Source organism: Pithys albifrons, chromosome 9 (genome assembly GCF_047495875.1).
Source record: "Pithys albifrons albifrons isolate INPA30051 chromosome 9, PitAlb_v1, whole genome shotgun sequence".
Lineage (NCBI taxonomy): Eukaryota > Metazoa > Chordata > Aves > Passeriformes > Thamnophilidae > Pithys > Pithys albifrons.
The window spans coordinates 9121939-9142997 of record NC_092466.1 but is presented as its reverse complement, the minus strand read 5'-3'; the positions used below and the strand labels follow the sequence as shown (position 1 = coordinate 9142997).

General features: G+C 46.4%; 1 protein-coding gene across 1 annotated transcript; it reads left to right on the top strand.

Moving 5' to 3' along the window:
- Positions 1–7871: 7871 nt before the first annotated feature.
- On the top strand, positions 7872–10543 carry ADRB1 (adrenoceptor beta 1). Its single transcript, XM_071563586.1, has one exon. The coding sequence runs from the start codon at positions 7915–7917 to the stop codon at positions 9193–9195; it is 1281 nt and encodes a 426-aa protein (XP_071419687.1). The 5' UTR covers positions 7872–7914; the 3' UTR covers positions 9196–10543.
- Positions 10544–21059: the final 10516 nt, after the last annotated feature.

Genomic DNA, 21059 nt, shown 5'->3' with positions numbered 1-21059 from the left:
GAAAATTAGCTTAATTCAAAGAAGCAGTATCAAGGCCACAAAGAAATGGCCAACAAAAGTGTCTCATAATAAGTAAGAAGAGGTTACTAAAAGCAGATGTGTTACTTTAGGCACTGTCTTAAACACAGTGAATGTGTTTAGAAGAAGTAAGTACAAAAGAATCACAGCACTTCTCCTTTCCTATGTGTCAGAGGACTCAGCTGGTCTGCAGGTCAGTCAAGGCAATGCTTTAACTGGTAGCAGGTGAGCTCAGAGGTAGACTATGAGGCAAGTGAAATCATTTTGTGACAATTGAACCCCAGCAGTTTACACTCAGTATTGTGCATTGTCTACATCCAAGGTTGATGTAAAGGATCTTCAAACCTTCTCAGCAGTTTCCAGAAGCAGATATCAAAGACATTTATCAGAGAAGTCCAAAGCAACAGGTTAGGAAAATAAACAAACAAGCCACAAACAAAACTCTCTCAGAATTAGATCAAAGTTTTACAATAGTGTTTTTTTTGTAAAGATAACTGTTAGCTTTTAGATTTTCTTATAACATAATAAGAACTTCACATGACTCTGCATGCACCCCAGCTAACAGTGCTGCATCCTACTATTTCTTTCTCTTTTAGCTAATCCTATGTTTATTTGCACTAAATAAAAGCAGTGAGGATCCCTACCCTTTTTGGAGGGGTAGGTTCCTCATTACTTTGCTTGTTCAATGCATAGCAGAGACATGCCACGTGGCATGGCAAGTTAATGTTGTGCATTTGCTGTCTAGCTGAGGAGACAGGGTTGTCAATAGATGCTGATAGGAAGCAACTGCTGCTTATCAAATCTAAGTTAAGATTTATTTTTTCTCTTAACGAAAACAAAAATCAAAGTTCGTTTAATAGATACCAAGGCAACTTAGGAGGACCATTACTTAGAAAAATCCTGTCACTGAACATTAGGAACTCCTTGAAAGACAGGTTTGAAAAACAAAATTTGCAACTCAGCTTCAAAAAGAACTTTTAATGCCAACAAAAAGGAACAACCATTCAGCTTTTTCACATGTTGTGACAGTCTCAGCTATTCAGAGATTTTTCCCAGGGTACTGCCCTAAGTTATCATGAACCACAACTGACTTTCTTGCTTTAAAAAAATCCAGAATGTATTTTCTCCCAGTGGGAGCCTTAACCCATTTCCCTACAGAATCCACAGCCTCAGTTCTACAGCTGGAGATGCTCAGCCAACAACATTGTGCTGACCTGACATCTAAACCAGTCTTAACCATCACCCACTATCACAGCCAGCTGGAGTTGAAGCCCCAGCCATGCTGCTCATGTCAGTCTTTTGCCATTCAGGACATATGCACAGATTCCCACACATATGAAAATGCTGCTTCCACCCCAAGCCATGTGAATGAGCCTTTTGCACATTCCAGACACTTGTTTACATGCTCTAGTTCCCCATAATGTGAAGGGGAAAGAAATGGTTTCCTGACTTCCACCCTTCGCTAACCAGCATGTTGCTGGACACCAGAACGCTGTTACTGTGCTTTATCATTGCCCCTTATGCCCACACCCCAAGAGGTGCTTTTAAAGCACCAATTTTGTTTCAGTTAAAATGTGAGATGATATTTCCCAAAGCTTGCTACTTTTATCCTACAGATGAGTATGCTTAAGGAAGGAGAAATTAGGCAACTTCTTGCAGGCAGTGTGTGTTGAGGCAGGAGTCGACTAGAATAAAATCTCAGAGGACTCCTAGTCATCACTCCTCTGCTCTCGTCTCTGACCACAATCTCTCTGTATAAACAAAGGCTCTGGCCACTGCAGTGTTTTCTGGCCTGCTGTAAAACATTTTGCCACCCTTCCCACAGGAATCATTGATGCTTAAAAAAGAGGCAGCCTTCCTTAGACTTTTCTCACAGTGCCAGTGTGTCTGTCAAGGAGATCAATGTCAAGAAAGCATAGGGAGATGCAGACCTGGCAGTTCAAGCAACTAGAGGCTTAGTTAGAGTTTGGATTAATGAGCACATTATTATTGCTTGAGATTAATATTAGTCCAGATTGTAAATAAAATGCTTCTGTCAAATATTTGTATTAACTTCAGAAAAATTGCATCGATAGCAAAAGGAACACTCTGCTACCAGAGACACAAAACCTGGCTTGTTCTTAGCAAAGTTTGAACATTACTTTTACCTCAGAAGAATTCAGTATTGCAGGATGAATAACAAAATGGTAAAAGCACTCTGTGAATTAGGACATCAGTCAGGCCCAGACGGCAATTGCAAGTCTAGATCATGTAGATGGCAAAGTGTCACTGAGAAAGGCAAAATAAGATTTTCTCCTGGGTGAGATACTTCAAAGTTGAGCTTCAGCTCAGCTGGTTAAAACTTGGTTGTAATAATGCCAAGGTCGTGGGTTCAATACCCTCTGTGGGCCATTGACTTAAGAGTTGGACTCGATGATCCTTGTGGGTCCCTTCCAACTCAGAATAGTCTGTGATTCTGTGATTCAGACCTCCTCTGACTGGGCTGGACAGAGCCTGGGGAAGAGAATACCGAAAACTGTCATCTCAATAGACAAAGAGCCAGCTCTTACACTAGTATAAATAGGTACAACTCCTTTTGTATTAGACTTCTCTGTGACAAATAAATCTACCTGGCATAAGCCAGGAGTTTTACTGCCATTCAGACTTCTGCACAGACAAGACCAAATCAACTTTCTGAAAGGGACACATTTCCAGAGTCACAACAGCCCTTTTCTTCACTCCCCCAATGACACCTCAGTCTAGGGCCCTACACTTCCTTAAAATTTTGGGTAGGATTATAAAAAACATAATTCTCATGAAATATCAGAAAAATAAAGACTTGGCCTCAATTCTATGGTAAAAATTAGAGGATCTTTAAAATATGGGCATTTCTGAAGAGCACTAGAGAAAAAAAGGGAGTCCTCAGTCCACTCTGGGAGGATCGAATAGTGTTGAACTCACTGGTCAAATGGAGCCTTTTTCTGAATTTGACTTTTTAGCAACAGCAAAACACCAATTTCAGGAGACCAGAAGGCTTTGTCTTGGCTGTTCCTTTGCACCATTTTACTCAGTGCGTGAGTGAGACAGAAGAACATGCAGTCATTTCACCTCTTTTATCATCTGAAGGGAATTAATTGCAACATGCTTGCAAGAGGGTCTCCTGATGAAAAGTCTCTAAACAAGGGCTGGGTTACTGTGATGGGATCCTCTGGAGCACCAGGATTTATTTAAGGGTGTTCAGACTGATTTAGAGCTTTCCAAAATGTTGCTGGCTTAGTCCTGTGCATGCTAACCAACCCATCAGCCACAGCCCTCAAGTCAACAAGAATTAATAGGCATTCACTGCTGTGGACCCCCTAAGTCAAACTCAAGGTGTGCATACTGAGGTGGCCCTCACTAGTATGGAGTGTTCCTCATGTAATTAGGGTGTTGCATGCACAGCATAGGGCTGGAAAGAATGGCCGCTTTGGTTATTTAATACATTTGCTTTATATTTTCATGACATTGTGTAAGTAAAATCAACTACATACAGTATTTGGAGTACTGTCACATGTATTCAAGAGATAATGTCAATGGAATTGTGTGTTGTCGCAGGATAACAGCCTCCTGCTGTTGCTGAAATGCCAAATTGAAGCCGAGGCATTTATGGAAAATAAACGTCAAGTCAAAGCCAAGATGTTTATTTTAAAAACAAGAGACATGGATCTTGTGGCAATATTCCATCATGTCTCTATTTCTCTAACAACAAATGTCCAGTGTGAATAGAGCCAAGTGACAACTTCTTTCTGGGACAGCATGGAGAGGGTGAAGCCTGATCACTTCACATGAGGACCCTCAGAGCCTGTTTCTCATCTTCTTTCCTTCAGCTGAGGTTTTAGTCAACTGTCCAGGGAACGAACACAAAATGGTTTCTCAGATGCATGCTAAGTTTACAAAGAGATTTGGGAAGACAGCAGAAGAAAAAGGGACAGCAAACGCATTTTTAATTTGCCTTCTCCAGAGAATGACAACATGAAGCTTGCTGAAATCAACAGAAGGCTTTCCAGCCATTTCAGTGGGCTTTGACTAATGCCTTAAGAGAACAGTTAATATTTTAAGACAGCATTATATTAATAATGGTGTTCCCTGGATTTGATTCATGAAGGCATGACTGGACCAAGGCTGAACAAGGAAGACAAGATCCTTCTGGGTCATAAGGACCATCATAGCCACACCTTGGTTGCTGTCCCACAGGAGATTTCTGCTCTGTCCACACCAGCCTCACAGCCACAGAGAAACTATTTCTTCACTGCATTTCTCCTGCAAAGCTTCCTTAAATCAAGCTGGTTACCTAGTAGCAAAGATGACCAAATTTATTTTTCTTTTCATGGAGAAAACGGAAAGTTACTTGTCAAGAGCCAAGTTGCTGAGATATGGTAAAAAAACATGTAAAGCTAAAAGTAAAAGCTGGAAATGTCTGGATCTTAGACATGATGAAATCTGACTCATAGTTGAGAATTAACAGTTTTGTCAAATCTTACTATAAGGCCCAAGTAATGAGACACCCACTGCTACCCTGGCAATCCAAAGGGTTTGATGTCCTAAAATTTCTTTCAGATATTAATATCAAACTTTCCCTTTCGTCATATTACCAATTATTAAATCTTCTTGTATTCATCTAAATTATTCCTCTCCATCACTGGTTATCTTTTCTTCCTTCAAATATGTTATGAGATTATGTCTTCAACAAGCTGAATTGCCTCTCCACTTTCCCCATCTGATAATCCCACCATCTTTCTTCAAACATTCATCATCCTTCTGCCAACATCCTCCCTCCCCAGCCAGCCTCACAGGCTACATAAGACATGGCACACATTGCTCAGAACAGCCCTGGAGATCCAGGGATGGCCTTCAGCAGCAAGTCAGAGCTGGCAACAGCAAACCCACTGGCCCCAGCACTGCCTTAGCTACAGCTACAATGAAGGAAGGGTTTAGTCCCAGCGCTCAGCACCATTCCCAGTCTCCTGCCCCGCTGCTCGTGCTTCTGACATTAGCCAGGTCAGTGCTGTGAATGCAGGAACATACCCATTCAATAGGACCCTCATTTTGCAATCTGTTTTGCATGGAGGGAGAGGCAAGAAAACAAGCAGGAAGCAGTGCAAACCATCTCAAAGCACTGGGATTAAAACCACACCTAGATAGACCACTTCAGTTCCTGAAACATTGACGTTTCACAGCTCATGATAATAGAGTTCTTCTAATGGAAAACATTTTGATATTCATCAGATCTCCTTGTCATCTTCTATGCAATATGAGACCAATCTCTCCTAATAACTACTGAGAGTTTGGCCTTTCTTTTTTATTTTTTTTAATGACTTCCAAAGGAAAAACTATTGGTTGCTCATTAAAAACTGGAGAGCAAGCAGAAACAAACCATTTTAGTTCTGTAAGCTCTTCTTTTGACATAATATCCTTAAATAATATGCAAATAAAGGATGATATTAAAATCATATTAAAGAGCAGACCAAAAGAAAAAAAAAAAAGAAAAAAACACCAAAGGAAAATTTTAGTTAAAGGAAATTTGCAAAAGTTAATGCTCTAAAAAGGGTTAAGCCTACAGTGAATATTTGGCTGTTCTGTGGTGCAAGAGCCAGAGGGGTGTTCTGTACAGAAATTGTAAATTTGCTTATTTTTTCCTTTGGAGATGCATTGTTTCCCAAAGACATTCTGGCTCCAGCTCTGATCTGACATTCCAGATTGACGTGTTTAAACCAACAAAGATACTGAGAAGCAACACCCAATTATGCATCTTCTGGTTTATTGCAAACTTGTGAGTAATTGTCTTTACTTCTCCAGCCTTTAAGCTATCTTCTCTTACAGGAGGAAAAGACCTACAGCTGGAGACCTCATAGGACAGCTTGATAGGCAAGGAGTTGGCATTTTATTAGTTTATGGAATTTATTAACTGTATAAAGAGACTATAGCAATAATGGATCTGGACAGATGACACATAGATGATGCTGCAGGAATAGCAAGCAAAACAGCTACAGGGTATCCCCAACACTGCTTCAGTGTCATCTTGGGAAAAGTATTTAAGATTTTTATCAAATTTTTATCTGGCTGATTTTGCACTAAAATGAACTATACACATTCACAACATTCATCCGAGCATCTCAGCTGTGAAGGCTTTGGTGCAGTTATGCACCACAGGGCTCATATTACTTTAAGTGTTCCAGCTAGACGTCAAAAAGAAAATATTGCTTCTACTCCACAGCCCCACTACCCTGGTTTCAGATTATTATTTTTTAAATCAGGATTACAGATACCAGACCTAGACAAATATTCCTGGACACAATCCTGCTGCTTTTCTTTAAGGTCTCCCTCTGCTCTTGAAGATGTCATGCCTCCTGCCCTTCCCACCAAAGAGGGTCACACTTTGGTCCAGCAGATGACGAGTAGCAAAGCAAAGTCCATGGGAACATGAGGGAATGGTTTGCCAAGCAGCAGGTCCATGCTGGTGTGTGGCCTTTAGTCAGGGTTAAATAAACAGTGTGTAAATAAATAAATATTTTTTCCCCAGGTTATGACCTTGTAAATCAAGCCTAAGCCTGGAAGGGATTTTTATGATCCAGCTGGAACAGCAGAGCAGTCTTGGCAGAATAAATATATAGAGGAAAGAAAATAACGGTGCCTTCCAGTTGCTCCCAGAGTACTGTGGGGAATGTTTGGTGCTGCTGTAAGACATACTGATGATAAAAGAGCAGGAGAGAGGGGACATCATTCTCATTTACTCAGTGGCTGTTCCACATTATTTTAAGAAGTTTAAAAAGGAGTAAAATGCAGTTAAATGCACCTAAGAGCAATCTTACAGCTTCAGAGACAAATAGCAGGCCAAGCAAGCAAATGGAAATCCAGCCCAACTAGTTCCTAGCAGCAGGTTTCACTGAAGTGGATGGGAGCTAGGCAGGGATTTGCTCAGTCTGTTATCTGAGCATTGCAGCCTTGGGATGCTTCACGTATTTTTTGGCTCATTACCAAATAATGGTGCTAAGAGTACAAATACTTAGAGCAGTCCCTAGGTTTAGTGTGGTTTGACCAGACCGGGTAAAAGCTACTGCCTACATTTTTAGAAGTCCAGAAAGACCTGTTCAGTGTGGCAGAGGAAAGTCAGAAAGGCGAGCTGGGACTCTCCCCTCCCAGCCCTACACTGGCTTGGTCTGGCAGAGCTGGATGAGATGAGAAAAAGAGGGTTTGTGGTGAGGAGATAGAGGGGACAAGCCACAGCCGCAGTCCCTACACAGAGCTGGTGGCAGCCTCCCTTAAGCCAGAAGGTTTTACATGGGGGCTCTGGGGTTGCCCAGGCTGGGGGGCGAGGCACTGGTGACAGCGAGGTTGCGAGGGGCTTGTCCCTGATGGGGACATCCCATGGGAGGTGATGTCAATTACTTTTCAAGGGAGAATGACACCGTCAGTGCTTCTGCTCCGGCTGTTCCGGCAGCTCCAGCAGCTGGCAAGAGCCCACCGTGCCCACATGTCCCGTGCGGCAGCGTGGGTGTCCCGAGGAAGGGAGGGTGTCCTGTGTCCTGGCAGCTGCGGGACAGACAGGGCGTAGCTCGAGCAAAGATGGGGATCCGGGAGAGATACGGACAGGGATACCGGCAGGATGCCGTGAGGGATGCGGGCAGGGATGCGGACAGGGATACCTGCGGAGACATCGGCGGTGCGCGAGCGGGGCGGTCCCTCTCCGCCCTCTGGATGCCGATTGGAGCCGGGGCGGTGCCGGGGCGGGGCGGGGGCGGGGCGGGGCGGACCCGGGGCGGGCGGTCCGGCGGCGCGGAGCGGGGCCATGCGGCAGCCCCGGGGCGGCGGCAGCGGCGGCGGCGCCGCCTTCCTGCCCGCGGCGCGGTGCGAGCGGCAGCGGGAGCGCCCCGCACAGCCATGGGCGATGGGTGGCTGCCGCCGGACTGCGGCCCCCAGAACCGCTCCGTGGCCGGGGTGACGGCGGTGCCGCCGGGAAGCAGGCAGCTGGCCGCCGCCGAGCTGCTGTCGCAGCAGTGGGCTGTGGGCATGAGCCTGCTGATGGCCCTGGTGGTGCTGCTTATCGTGGCCGGGAACGTGCTGGTGATCGCGGCCATCGGGAGGACGCAGCGGCTGCAGACGCTCACCAACCTGTTCATCACCTCGCTAGCCTGCGCCGACCTGGTGATGGGGCTGCTGGTGGTGCCCTTCGGGGCCACCCTGGTGGTGCGAGGCACCTGGCTCTGGGGATCCTTCCTCTGCGAGTGCTGGACCTCCCTGGACGTGCTGTGTGTGACGGCCAGCATTGAGACCTTGTGCGTCATCGCCATCGACCGCTACCTGGCCATCACCTCGCCTTTCCGCTACCAGAGCCTCATGACCAAGGGTCGGGCCAAGGGCATCATCTGCACCGTATGGGCCATCTCTGCCCTGGTTTCCTTCTTGCCCATCATGATGCACTGGTGGCGGGATGAGGACCCCCAGGCGCTGGAGTGCTACCAGGACCCGGGCTGCTGCGACTTCGTCACCAACAGGGCTTACGCCATCGCCTCGTCCATCATTTCTTTCTACATCCCCCTTCTCATCATGATCTTTGTGTACCTCCGGGTGTACAGAGAGGCCAAGGAGCAGATGAGGAAGATCGATAGGTCTGAAGGCCGGTTCTATGGCAGCCAGGAGCAGCCACAGACTCCCCTGCCCGCTCACCCTCACCACCAACCTATCCTCGGCAATGGCCGAGCCAGCAAGCGAAAGACCTCCCGCATCATGGCCATGAAGGAGCAGAAAGCCCTCAAAACTTTGGGCATCATCATGGGGGTGTTCACCCTCTGCTGGCTCCCGTTTTTCCTGGTGAACATTGTCAACGTCTTCAACCGGGACCTGGTGCCGGACTGGCTCTTCGTTTTCTTCAACTGGCTGGGCTACGCCAACTCCGCGTTCAACCCCATCATCTACTGCCGCAGCCCCGACTTTCGTAAGGCCTTCAAGAGGCTGCTGTGCTGCCGCCGGAAAGCCGAGCGGTGGCTGCACGGCGGCGGCGGGGAGCTGGCCCGGCCCGGGGGTATCATCAGCACCGTGGGCTCCCCCGAGCGCAGCCTGGCAGGGACTTGGTCCGACTGCAATGGGGGCACGCGGGGCGGCAGCGAGTCCAGCCTGGAGGAGAGACACAGCAAAACCTCCGACTCGGAGTCCAAGGTATAGGGGGGGCGTGGGCGGCCGCTTCGGACCCGGGACAGGGCTAAAGGCGGGCAGAGAGACCCGCAGGAGCAGAGAAATCCCCCACGGATGCCTGATGGTAATGCTATTGCCAAGCGAAACGATCCCTGCCTTCGTAGGGGGAGTGCGGGTGTTTACTTAGGAATAAAAGCAGGTGAACTGGTGTACGACATACCTCATCCGAAACTACAGCAAACAGGAAACCCACTGACCGGAGAACAAAGGAAATAAACAGCCCGTCCCAGACACGGCCACCTTGTCTTTAGGAGACGCGCTGTCGGCTCGGGCAGTGGCAGCAGCGCCGGCGCTCGGGTGACTGTCCCAGGACCGTGCTGGTGCTTGAACCCGAGCGTGGAGTGGTCTTTGAGGCTGAGCTCGGCTGCACTTGGGGTCCCGGCCATCCCTGCCTCGCCCCGGGGTTCATCCCCTCACCCAGAGCACCGGGGTTTTGGGAGGCGCAGGGTCGGTGCCGCAGGTGCTCCGGGCGCAGAGTACGGCTGGCAGGACGGAGATGTGCTGCCAAGATGAGTTCTAAGCTCAGAGTAGCCGTGCTCTCCCCTTCCACAGAGTAGCGACAGAGAAAAAAAAATGAGGAGCACTGGTATATTTTGAAAGGGGGTAAAACAGCCCAACCCACACTCTTGTGCTTACTCCCTCTGCATCAGCAAGCAGTGAGTTACTGTGCTTATCTCCCTCGGCCAGACAATAGCAGTCAGGCTGAGAAACTTCTACCTCAAACTGTGCATATTGTACAGGGGAATGAACGGACCATGTTTATATTAAACAGCGTATTTACATGCCACTAATAGGATTTTATGAAAAAAGGGGTGGGGGGGGCGGCGAGGAACCTTCTGCAGCTTGTTCATTGTAATTACAGATGAACGGGGTTGGGGGTAGAGATTCCTGGCAACAAAAAATTACTGCACATTTTTTTTAAAAAGTCAACAAAGTCATGTCTTGCACAGTGTTAAAAGTTGTAAAGTTATTTGAAGATGTTACTTGCACACACACACAAATTGAAACAGAGGTTTGAGTAACACTGACCCTGAACCTGATTTCTGGTTTTGACTGATCTGTTACAGTTTTATTGAGAGTGACTTTTTAAATATTTTTTGAAGGTACTGTAAATATATTATAAATTAAAATATCTTAAGAGACTTTATTATTTTTATTTTTATTTCCAAATGCCCACGTGAATCTGCTGTTGTTTTAGCACTTGTGTGTCATTTCCATTTTCCTCTCTGTGTGTGTTTTATAACGTATTTATACTCTGGTGCAATTTACTACTGTGTAAGTAATTGGTCTATGTGCAATAAATACCACTGCAGCACAAGCAAGTGTGTCTCTATAGGTTTTGAAACAATATCTACTTATAATGGGAAGAACAGCATTTGTTTTTCTCCAAAGATGGCTCAGATTACCAATACAACTCTATCTAATGGCTTTTCCTGACACAGTGTTTAAAAAACCTGTTTGAAACCCACTAAGGTTATGTTCCTGTTGCACTGAGGTCCAGTGACTTCCCTTAAAATTAGTGGCTAAAGACAAGGTGTTTCCACTCTGATAATGAATACACTCATTTTCTCGAACTATTCCTTTCTGGATTTTTTTTTAGGAGTGTGAGCTGGGAGTCAAGAGACCAGAATATTTAAGATTACAAAGGATGTTTAATTTGAAAGCTTAAAATGGTCTTGCGTACAAAGAAATCTCCGTATGCATTACATACCACCCCACAAGTAAGTCCACCTCGTGCCAACAGTGGATCTGATCCTGCCCAAGTGATGTGGGTGGTGTGTGTCTGGTGGGATGGGTCCTGGTGCTGAGCAGGGAGACTCCTGCCTAACAAAGTACCAAAGGAAGCTCATGCCTTGTTAAGAGAGATGGCAGCCCGAGAGCTGGTCAGGAGTCCAGGCTTTGGTTCCTTCTTGTTATTAAAAAGCAACTACCCTCTGAGGGAATGGAAAAAGCATAACTGGAGTAGGATTGTACCCTGTGACAAACTTAAACACTGATGAAACCTCTTCTGTGTGACTGGGTGAAATAAAAGTACCTGGTCTGTAGATGATAAAGCTAATGGCCATGTGCAGCATGCTGCTGACAGTCAGATACCCTTTGGGGGCCAAATCCTGGTTAACTGAATGTTTTATTTTTGACTGATCCAAGTAAGGAGGTACAGTGAACAGAAGTGCTGCAGATTTGTGTGCCTGGTTCAAAAGATTGTCTTCCCTTATTGTTTTATTAAGGTATGCTGTATCTTTGTGATTTCATAAAGTTTTTCATTACTGAAATGAATATATGGCAGATAGAGCAACAAAAAGGTAGTGCAGAATGAAGCCATTTTTAGCTTTATTAAACTCAGAAGTAGAGTTTAATTAAAAATCAGCTCCCAGGAAGAACACTTCCCAAAGCGAGTTCTTTAGGGTGGTGGCTCACGGTTTGTTTTGGAAACCATTTGTTCATTCTTTTTGTTTTCAAAGTTAAGGAATTTGTCCTTTGCAATTTCTAATGTTGTATTTTCAGGGGGGAAAAAAAGGTTATGCTTTTCATGCAAAGACAAAATAAAGGGACCAGGAAAGTAAATAATACTTTTCAATTTATATTGCTGGGGTTTGATGTGAGTTGCAGTCAATGGTGTCTCCCTTGATAATAGTGAAATAGGCTTCTTTAAATGCTGGGATGGCATCAGATAAGAAGCTAAGTGGACAGGGCTCTGCCACCAAATGATTTTTTTAAATAAAACTTATGGTTTTATCTGTGATTATAGCAAACACAACAGGACCAAAAGGGTGCGCTGGATGGCAATGTCTGATGCCAGTGATTGCGGGGAGATGTTGGCTGTGCATGTTGGGGTCAGGACAGGATGGGAGTCAGTGCTGCCCTCCTTGTGTGTGTTGGGAATCTCAGCAAGCCAGGATAGGACCAGGTCCCTGCCTACTGGGTGAAGCAGGACAGGATCTAGCCCCAGTGCCCAGCTGGGAGCTGAAGTGGCTGTCAAACACTCATCCTCAACAGGGTGCTGGGTCCTGGGGAAGCACAGTACCTACTGCATGGAGCAGGACAATCTAATGGACTTGGCTCAGTTCACATACTTAATTTTAACCATGCAAACACTCATGTCCTTAGACATTAGAAAGTGGTGAAAATTTTGCCTCAACAGAGTCCAACTTAGCTGGAAAATCTATGGCTAGAATTTGCTCAGCTTCTTCTGCCTAATAGCTGTGCTGGATGATGCCTCCCCTGGACAAGTGTAATGGCATGGAGATAGGATGAGTTTAGCCCACTGGCCGCAGAAGGGCCAGCTGTGTCAGCAAAGTGGTCAGAATTTGTCTGCTGTTGAGTTTTTGCCAGGTGAGGACCTGCTGGAAGAGTCTGGAGGCTGACACGTTGAATCCCTTCATAGGCAGCTAAAGTAATCCACCTGGCAGCCTGGATGGTGGATGCCAGTCCATCTTGCATGGCATGAAAAAGACAGTGGCACAGTAATGGTGCGGACACAGCAGGACATGTGGCACACACGTGTGCGAGGAAGGGGAGGCTGCTGGCGAGCAGTCTGCCATGGATCATGCTCAGAACAGGCTGTTCTCTGCAGGGAAGAAGGATACTCTGAAAAGTGTTGTGGGGCAGCTGAAATACTCTGGAGGCAATGAGTCAAACACTCACGATGAATATTTTTTTCTGACGAAAACCAGACATGGATTAGCAATTGGAACTGCAAGTCAGAAAGCATAGGTGGTAGGCATGCGGCTGCACACGTACGTGGGCAGGAAAGTAACAGCAAAGAGCCACAGGCCTGCAGGGAAGGGAGACACAGGTAAACCAGAAATCCACTCAGAGAAAAGTCCTGCAGCTGCCAGAACCAAAATTATTTGGCAAGGATGCCTGAGACTTCCACATGGAAGACGACTGATTCTCAAAGGCGCCGGCCTTACTCCAAGCAGTGTTTGCTCAGCACTTCTGAAAAGAAGGCTGCTTCTCTCCATGTGTTTAAATGGGAATATTGCTGGGTTGAAAGCCTGGATTCATTTTTCCGTGTGCTCAGGGTAGCTGAAGCTGTTTCAGACATGCAGCAGCCTATCTAAGAGCCTGCAGAAAGACTCCCCGCTGCTGAAAGCTGCACAAAAACCCTCCTGCAAATTTGCTGCACTTGGAAACTGCCACCCTCAGCATCCACTGGCTGTGGCTCCAATTAGCATGAAACTGTGTGCAAAACAAGTGGTTTACGATCTGAACTGTGCCCGTAGCAGATGCAGCATTTGACAGCATCGGCTGGGTGTTTGTGATGCACCATGCACTGGTTCTTCTGCAAATGCTGCTTTTCCTCTTGGGTATCCAGGTGTTTTCAACTATAAGGACAATTTCTTTTATCTTTTTTTTTCTCTAAACCCTATCTGAGGTTGTGGTTTTATTAATAACTTTTAAATGGCTATTTTGCAAACCTTCCTTGTGCTGCACACTTTCCTAATTTATTGTAATTTCCCGTCTGGTGGAGTGTGCTTACTTCCTTTATGTAATATATCAGCTGCAGGGCTGGAAGTTGGGCAGCTATGAACTGAAAGAGCAGACTTTTGTGAGGCCAAATGCGGTCAGGCATCATTGCCACCGGGAGCAGAATTTGACCTGATAATCTAATCTCATACTAGGGACTATCTCCAGAAACGTATTGTTACCAACAGTAAATGACCTCTGCTAATGAATCTGGAGCAATTAGTCCTATTTAAAGCTGTCAAGAAAATGTTAACTGCTAAACAACTGGTAATACTGGATAGTTTAAATAATGAGCATTTTGTTTGCTGGTGTGTGTTAGATGATGTGTTGGGAAATAATTATCCTTTGACTAGCAGCCAGCTTTGTACTAATCAGAAAGGAGAAGTCATGTTCTGTTTGAAGGATTATACCTAAAAATAGTTCTGTTGCCGCCACTCAACGAGTGAAGTGAAGCAAATTCACGGAGATGTACACACCTTCTTAACGTTTCACTTTTCATCCTAAAAACTCATTGTTCAACTGGAACTTTCTGTTTGATCATGTCAAAAGCACTAATGTGATCTCCTGCAATAGCACTAAGCACACTCCCCCCCGAAGGAGCATTACCCTATGCACCACTGACTTGCTTTCAAAGCCTGCCAAATTCCCAAACATCTCAGGAGGAAGTAAGGATTCTTTCTCTTAATATAAACAATCACGTATAATGTAAGGTCAACAGTATTTGTGATAGTCCTCTCGCAGAAAAAATCGATATACTTTTTCTTTGAGATGTTCATATGCCGGACCATCCACAAGGAGCAGACCCATGGTAACAGCAGGTGATTTATTCCGACAATTCAGTAACTTCAGGCTGTCAAACTCTGCTGGAAAAAGTGACCAAGACGGGAAAAGAATTTTACCCAGGATTGTCATTGCAAAAGGGAAAACAGGGGCAGCTTTGGCCATGCTGTACGCGTTATGTTTTACTGGTAAAGTGTAATTGGCTTGGATAGGGATGCGCCAGGTGGAGGCATTGTGGAAACACAGGTTAAGAAGCGTGAGAGGTAAGACACTGTCAATACAGAACCATGCCGCCAAGGGACTTGAAGCTGAAACATACCTGGAATATTTCTCAGTTTTTCTTACTCTGACAGCAGCAGACTAAAGCACACCTGAGCAGCTTCTCAGCTGATGTAAAGCCACACAGCTCCATGGCCAGTGATGGCTCCCAAGACACATGAAACCCTCTCAACATCTCCCCCTTCCCTCCGAGTGGCTCCAGCTTACACTGAGTTTTGTTGGATCTGGAAACAGACCCCACCCTGGAGCCATCATCCCTTCCAAACAGGAGGTGCCCTATGGCCCTCCAGGGGTGGCAGTGTTGCAGAGGGGTTGGGTGGGTGCTGCAGAGTGCAGGGTGTGCCCACTGTGCCAGGCATGCTGGGGCAAGCTGCTGCCAACCATGCCACTGCCCTGAGTCATTGCTCTGTCCTGCAAACACCAGCGACAGAATCGGGCCCGCTGTGCTGGGAATGGAAGAGTGTTTGGCTTTGTTATGTAAACTGGTGATCAGCTTCCTGATTCACCAATACTGGCAGCTTGGTATGCACGTTTGCTTCACAAACTGCCAGTTTTTCTTCCCTGCCCCTCTCAGCTTCCAGGCTTTTTTGCGGCAACATTTGCTTGCTCAGCCTTAGCACCCAGCAGCACAGGTTTTTGGGTTGTGCCCTGGCAACAGTCTGCATCCAGACATGAATGGTACCATGCTGGGCAGTGTCTGGGTTTGGCCATACCCGTTCCTTCCAAGATTGATGCACAGATTTTTTAATACTGGCTGCAACAGAGTACAAAATTCCCAGACAAATAGAAAATGAGTCCTGACCTCCAGGTTCACAACCTAAAGGAGAAAACAGAAGCTTACCCAGTCTTTTGCCATTTCCATGATTAGCAGAGCATCTCAGGTGTAATGGTGTGCCTTTCCCTTCTGATCCTGTGTAATGCACTGAATCCTGTTGTCCTTAATGAGATTAAATGAGGATTTTTCTACTAGTTCAGTGCTTTAGCCATTAGCCACTGTTGTGTGTCTCTAGGCAGAGATGTACCTTTGCAAGCCTGGCCTGGTGTCTCTCTCAAAGGCCATGATATTTAGCTTCTTCCTACCAATATTATTTTGATAATTGGTCTTAAGCTCAATGGCACAATGCTTTGAAAGGCAGATCTAAGTTTGTGCACCAAAGAGGCAAAGAGAGACTCTAAAGAGCTCAAAATCTCAGCAGTTGCTAGGTGTAGAAATGTTTCAGCTACCACCAAGTCATTTTGCAAGGCCAGGCAAGTGCTGCAGCCTCCTCAAAGACTGTCAGCTGCCCTCTTTCAGAGGGGCACGGCAGAGTTCCCTGCCACTGTAGAACAACTGCAGGGGCAGCACAATAGTTCATGACAACAGATTTGCCAGGCGGTAAAATTTAAACAATACTTTGTGTCCAAAATTCAAAGGCCTCTTGTTAAAATGAAGTAATTGAGACAAACCTCTGGCAGAATTTCCTGGTGGGGAAGGGAGAACAGTGTTCAGAGTTGAAGTTTCTGTGTGAAGAGGATGAGCCCCACACTGACTGGTCCAGTAGGGGTTACAGATCCCGCTGCAAACCCTGTTAGAGCCGTGGTGATGGGCAAGTGCCACCCCAGCGACAGTTTACGGTGTCCTCAGTCACCTCCCTCTGCTACCATTCGGGTGTATAATGGGGTACCCCTCTCACGTTTCCAAGCATCAGAGGGGACCCCAGAGGTATCCTGAGACACAAAGGTGAGTGCCAGCCTGCGTCCACCTGGGGCTTGCCGCCCCACCATTGTGCTGTGAAGGGAGGAGCGCTTCCTCTTGGACTGGAGCAGGTAAGCTGGGAGACGTCCCACAAAGCTCCCATTGTTCCACAGCTCACCCGCTTGCTCGCCGACTTCAGCAAGGGCTGTTTTGTTTGTTGTTCTTGCCCTAAATACTCGCTTGGGAGGCATCAGATAAAATCTCAATTAGCTCACTTAGGACACCAGGGCAGTGTGGGATGCTCCCCTGGCAGGCAGCTGTCCATGCTGTGCTACCACGGCAGAGGTGAGGGGGAGGCAGGAGGGGCCATGGGGGAGACCCGTTGGTGACACACACCCCTGACTGAAGCGTCTCGGGTACTCTGGCAGGTTCCCATCACCAGACTAGAACAGCCACACCACCAGAGCATCCAGGCTGGATCTGACACAGAAGCACAAACAGCTTTTGTCAAATACTTGGGCTTTTTGGAGCTCTTATCTAATACTTAGCACAAGGCAGCTGCTGCTGCAGTAATTGCCAGTAACAACAGGTGTTGCAGCAGTGCTCTTAACCACCTTGAGAGCATCCACAGGAGAGATTTTGTTCCTGTTTCACTGCCAGGTTGTTACCTGCTAGCTGTGGTTTTCAGCATCACAGGCCTGGTGCTTGCACCCTCGGCTTCCCAGCCCTCAACTCCCCTTGTATGTCCTGCTGCCCAGGCTGGCCCTGCTTCCTTTGCAGCTATGTGGGCAATGGACTCCTCTGGCTGAAAACCAGCCCTTTCAGGCAAGATTTGTTCCAGCTAACCCACACAGGTTGCACAAACATAGATAACAAACAAGTGCATGAGGGGCATAGGAGCACATGGAGTGATGGGGCAGGGATCATCTGTTCTGGTAGCAGCCCTGATTTGGACCCATTGCTGTGATCACAAACCTCATGTCCGGCAGTGATGCTGTGGAAGCTGAGACTCAGACCAGCACACTCAGGCCTGTGTTTTGCCTGATCTGTGTTGGAAAAGGAGGACTCGCCACCCAAACCTTCCCTCCCTTCAGAAGCTGCTCTGAAATATTCTTTTCAGAAGCCTAATGACTAAGCCATTTAAGCTTCTCATTGCATGTGAAAAATGAAAATAAATTTTAGTTTTGTGCAAATACTAGTGGGATAGAATAAAACTGTGATTTAATTCTGATTATTTGTGAGACCACAGTGAAGAGCATGGGACAAACTCCTCAACTTTTGGCAGAGATCAGGACTAGGGGAGCAGAAAAAACAACTCAGGTAATGGGTGACAACACTAAGATGCCCCCAACTGCAAGAGGGTGATACGGCCCCAAGCCATGGGCAGTGGAAAAATAACTCACCAGGAAGAGCAGCTCTGTTTGCCCAGAGCGTATATATAGATTCCAACAATGATGAGTACCACTAAGCTGTTAGGGGCTTGTGAGCAATCCCCATCATGTGTGTCTTCTGGTGAATGATGTTTAACTGCTTTTATTCCTGCACATTTCACTTATGTGGGAGCAAGGAATGTGGTGTTAAAAAAGGCTGGAACGATTTCAGTGCTGGATAGCTTCCATTAATATATTTCTCATTGCATAACACTGCCAGTACAGTACAAAATCCAGTAAGGTGCCTTTTAGGAAGGTGGGACCATCTCTACGCAGTCATAATTAACTAAGTGGGGTTGTAGAGCAGGCTGGGCTTTGATGGGATACTCTTTAGTTGCACTGGATGTGTTTGGGCTGTTGCATAGTATGAATTTCTTTGCCTTTACGTTACAAGGCACCTCATAAATTAAATGGTTGATGTTGTCAAATGCATGCCATTAGCACTCGGAGCAGATAATCCTTCCCGTGGCCTCATCAGAGTCTATCGCAGGGCCTGTCTCCAGATAACAACCTGGAAGAAGAACAATGGTGCTCCAGCTCCCAGGAGCCTCCACTCTTTGGTTCTGTGCTTCAGAAGAGAAAAAATATCATTATCTTCATGGCTCAACCTCCCTTTGAAAGGCAGTTATTTTTTTACTCATACACTCCAAGAATTTTTTACATGGTATCAGTGAGAAACTTGAAACCCCCTTTGAGAAGAGGAAGATTTCCTGCAGCCCTTCTACTAAAGAAAATGGATAGATCAAGTAGTAAAGTTCAATGACTTACTTAGCATTAAATAAGAAAGAGAATAATGAATTGGATTTTGTGTGCCTGTTTTTCCTCTGCAGGGAACAGTCAGGCTAATGGATTTTCATTGCCTTGTGCTTCTGTTCATCAATCTAGGTGAGTTCAAAACACTGCTGCCTTTTTGTGTTCTCCTTTCCTGGCTCACTTGTCACAACTTCAAGTATTTGGAGCTCAGCAAACACACTGGTTTGCTGCCACCAACAACATCTTGACCAGGGAGGAAAACACACAGGGTTAACCCCCTGCACCCAATGATAACTATATTTTATGCCCAATAGCTGCAAGTAGGCAATTCCTTACCTGGGGTGGATACTAGTTTCCTACTGTTATGAGTTCAGGCTTTAACATCCTTCAGAAGAGGCATTATTTTCGCACTGGGTTCACCAAAAATTGATTGGGTCTCCAAACCCCTCCTTTGTCTACAGACTTTGCCAAGCATGCCGTAGGACTTTTATTGGGGAAGGAAGGGAGGTGGCGTAGGAGGAAACTATTACAAAGCTATTTAACATAAACAACTTTCTTCTGTAAACTCCAAACACTGCTTGTCAAGGAAGAGGTTAAAGTTAGGGGCTGGATGAGGTCAGGGGGGTAGGAATCATTAGGGCAAAGCTATAAACAGCAAATTGGGAAACTCAGGGAGAGACATGGGGGAAGGGGAGGAGATGAGCTGACCCTAAATGGGGTGGACTCTCTGGCTTGCTGGAAGCCTACTGCTCTGACCTCAGGTTGGGACCTGGGTCCTCTCTAAGGCATGCCAAAGCAGGGGAATTGCTTAGACAGAAATCCTGCATAACTGATCAACAGCCATATTTGTTCGAAGGTGAACCTGAAGGATTTCTACAGAGCCAGAAATTACTACTTCTCCTTTCTACCCCAAACCTTTTCTGGGTCTGCCAGCGACTGTCCAGAGCAGGGGAGCTCTCTCTGTCCACTTGGAGCAGGATTTCCGTTTTCCTACCAGCCTTGGTGCCTCAGGCTTTCTGGTCTGTTTTTTGTCTAAATGGGAAATGCATAATGAGAAACTGTTTAAACAACTTAAGGTACAAGGAAACTTGCTGGAGTAAAGTACAGCACTCTAATTTATTTCCAAGGAAATTATGTACCCTCCAAAAGCACTCCACTCAAGCACTGCAATTTAAAGTTTGAAGATAATTGCTGGCCATCCTGGGTGCTGCCTGCAGCCCTCATCCAAGTGTGGTGCACAAGGAGGGCAGGAGTCTGCCAGAATCATTGCTGCTGCTGTCTGGCTTTGCCACCAGCAGCCATTCATCAGCAGGGTTTTGCAGATCTTTGCACACAATGAGATGCTTGATGTGGGAATAACTCTGCCAGTGAAGAGGCACCCGGCAATGTTATATAAATTCTGTGCCAATGGACATGTTAAAATATGCACAAACGTTAGTGAAAGCATTTCCTTTGCAGTCTTTAAATCACCCATAGCAGCTTTGTGGACCAACATGACAAAGAACAGAGAGTAACCAAGGAAAGGATCCTCTCCCCTGTGCCCCAGGTTGTGAGTAAGGTTGGTACCGAGGCACAGTTGAATGCTGAGGTTCAGGGGAGGTCTGTCTGTTAGAGCTGTCCTGACTGTTGTTTTGCTTGTGTGGATAATTCTAGTCGGTCTGGTGCTAGTGAAGGAAAACCCAGGAACCATGAAAGCCATGGAAAAATTCTGTTTTTCTATTTCCAGCCCTGCACGCAAAGGGCTTTAGAACCAGATGCATTTCTGAAACATATGTGTGTGAATATTTGACTGCTTATCCAAGCAGAACAAAAACCTTCTAACCTTCTGAGGTCTATCCATCAAGAGGCTTATGTCTTCATGTCGCTGTTCAGCTCCTGGCTGCTGCTACTTGGAGCCTTTCACCAGCTCAGCTCTGACCACCAGCTTCCCACCTCCCCTCTCCAGGCAGTTCCACAGCATTATCCAGTCAAGTCCTTGGCTCCCTGCCACTTCAGTGATGACCTCTGCATTGCATGCAGGAGCTGCAGGCCTGGGCTGCTGCATGCTCCACAGCCAGCGAGCGTCTTGCTGGGCTGCATTTGTGCTGCTGTATCACAGCCCATCATCTCCATCCCCCACACACATACTTAGTCTGTGGCTATGGCCACAGCTATGACCAGAGCAGAGCACACTGTCTCTGCTTGGCCCTAAGAAAGGAGGATGTTTGTCTTTTTTTAATTGGATATTAATGGAGCTTGGATAAAGGAATGCAGTGTACTCTATCTGAAGTTCAAAGACTGAAATAACCAAGGAGAATATTTCTGATTCCCTCCCACCTGGCAGCCACTGGTCTCCTCTGACAGAGGCATCCTCACTGCTGCTGTCAGGCTGCCAGAGATCTCAGGTAGCACCCTAGAAACCCAGGGAGGCTCAGGTAAAACAGCTGCTCAGGTCAAACAGCTGCATA

Excerpts from the sequence above, each read along its gene's own strand:
- ADRB1 (XM_071563586.1), top strand. The coding sequence starts at position 7,915 with ATGGGCGATGGGTGGCTGCCGCCGGACTGCGGCCCCCAGAACCGCTCC.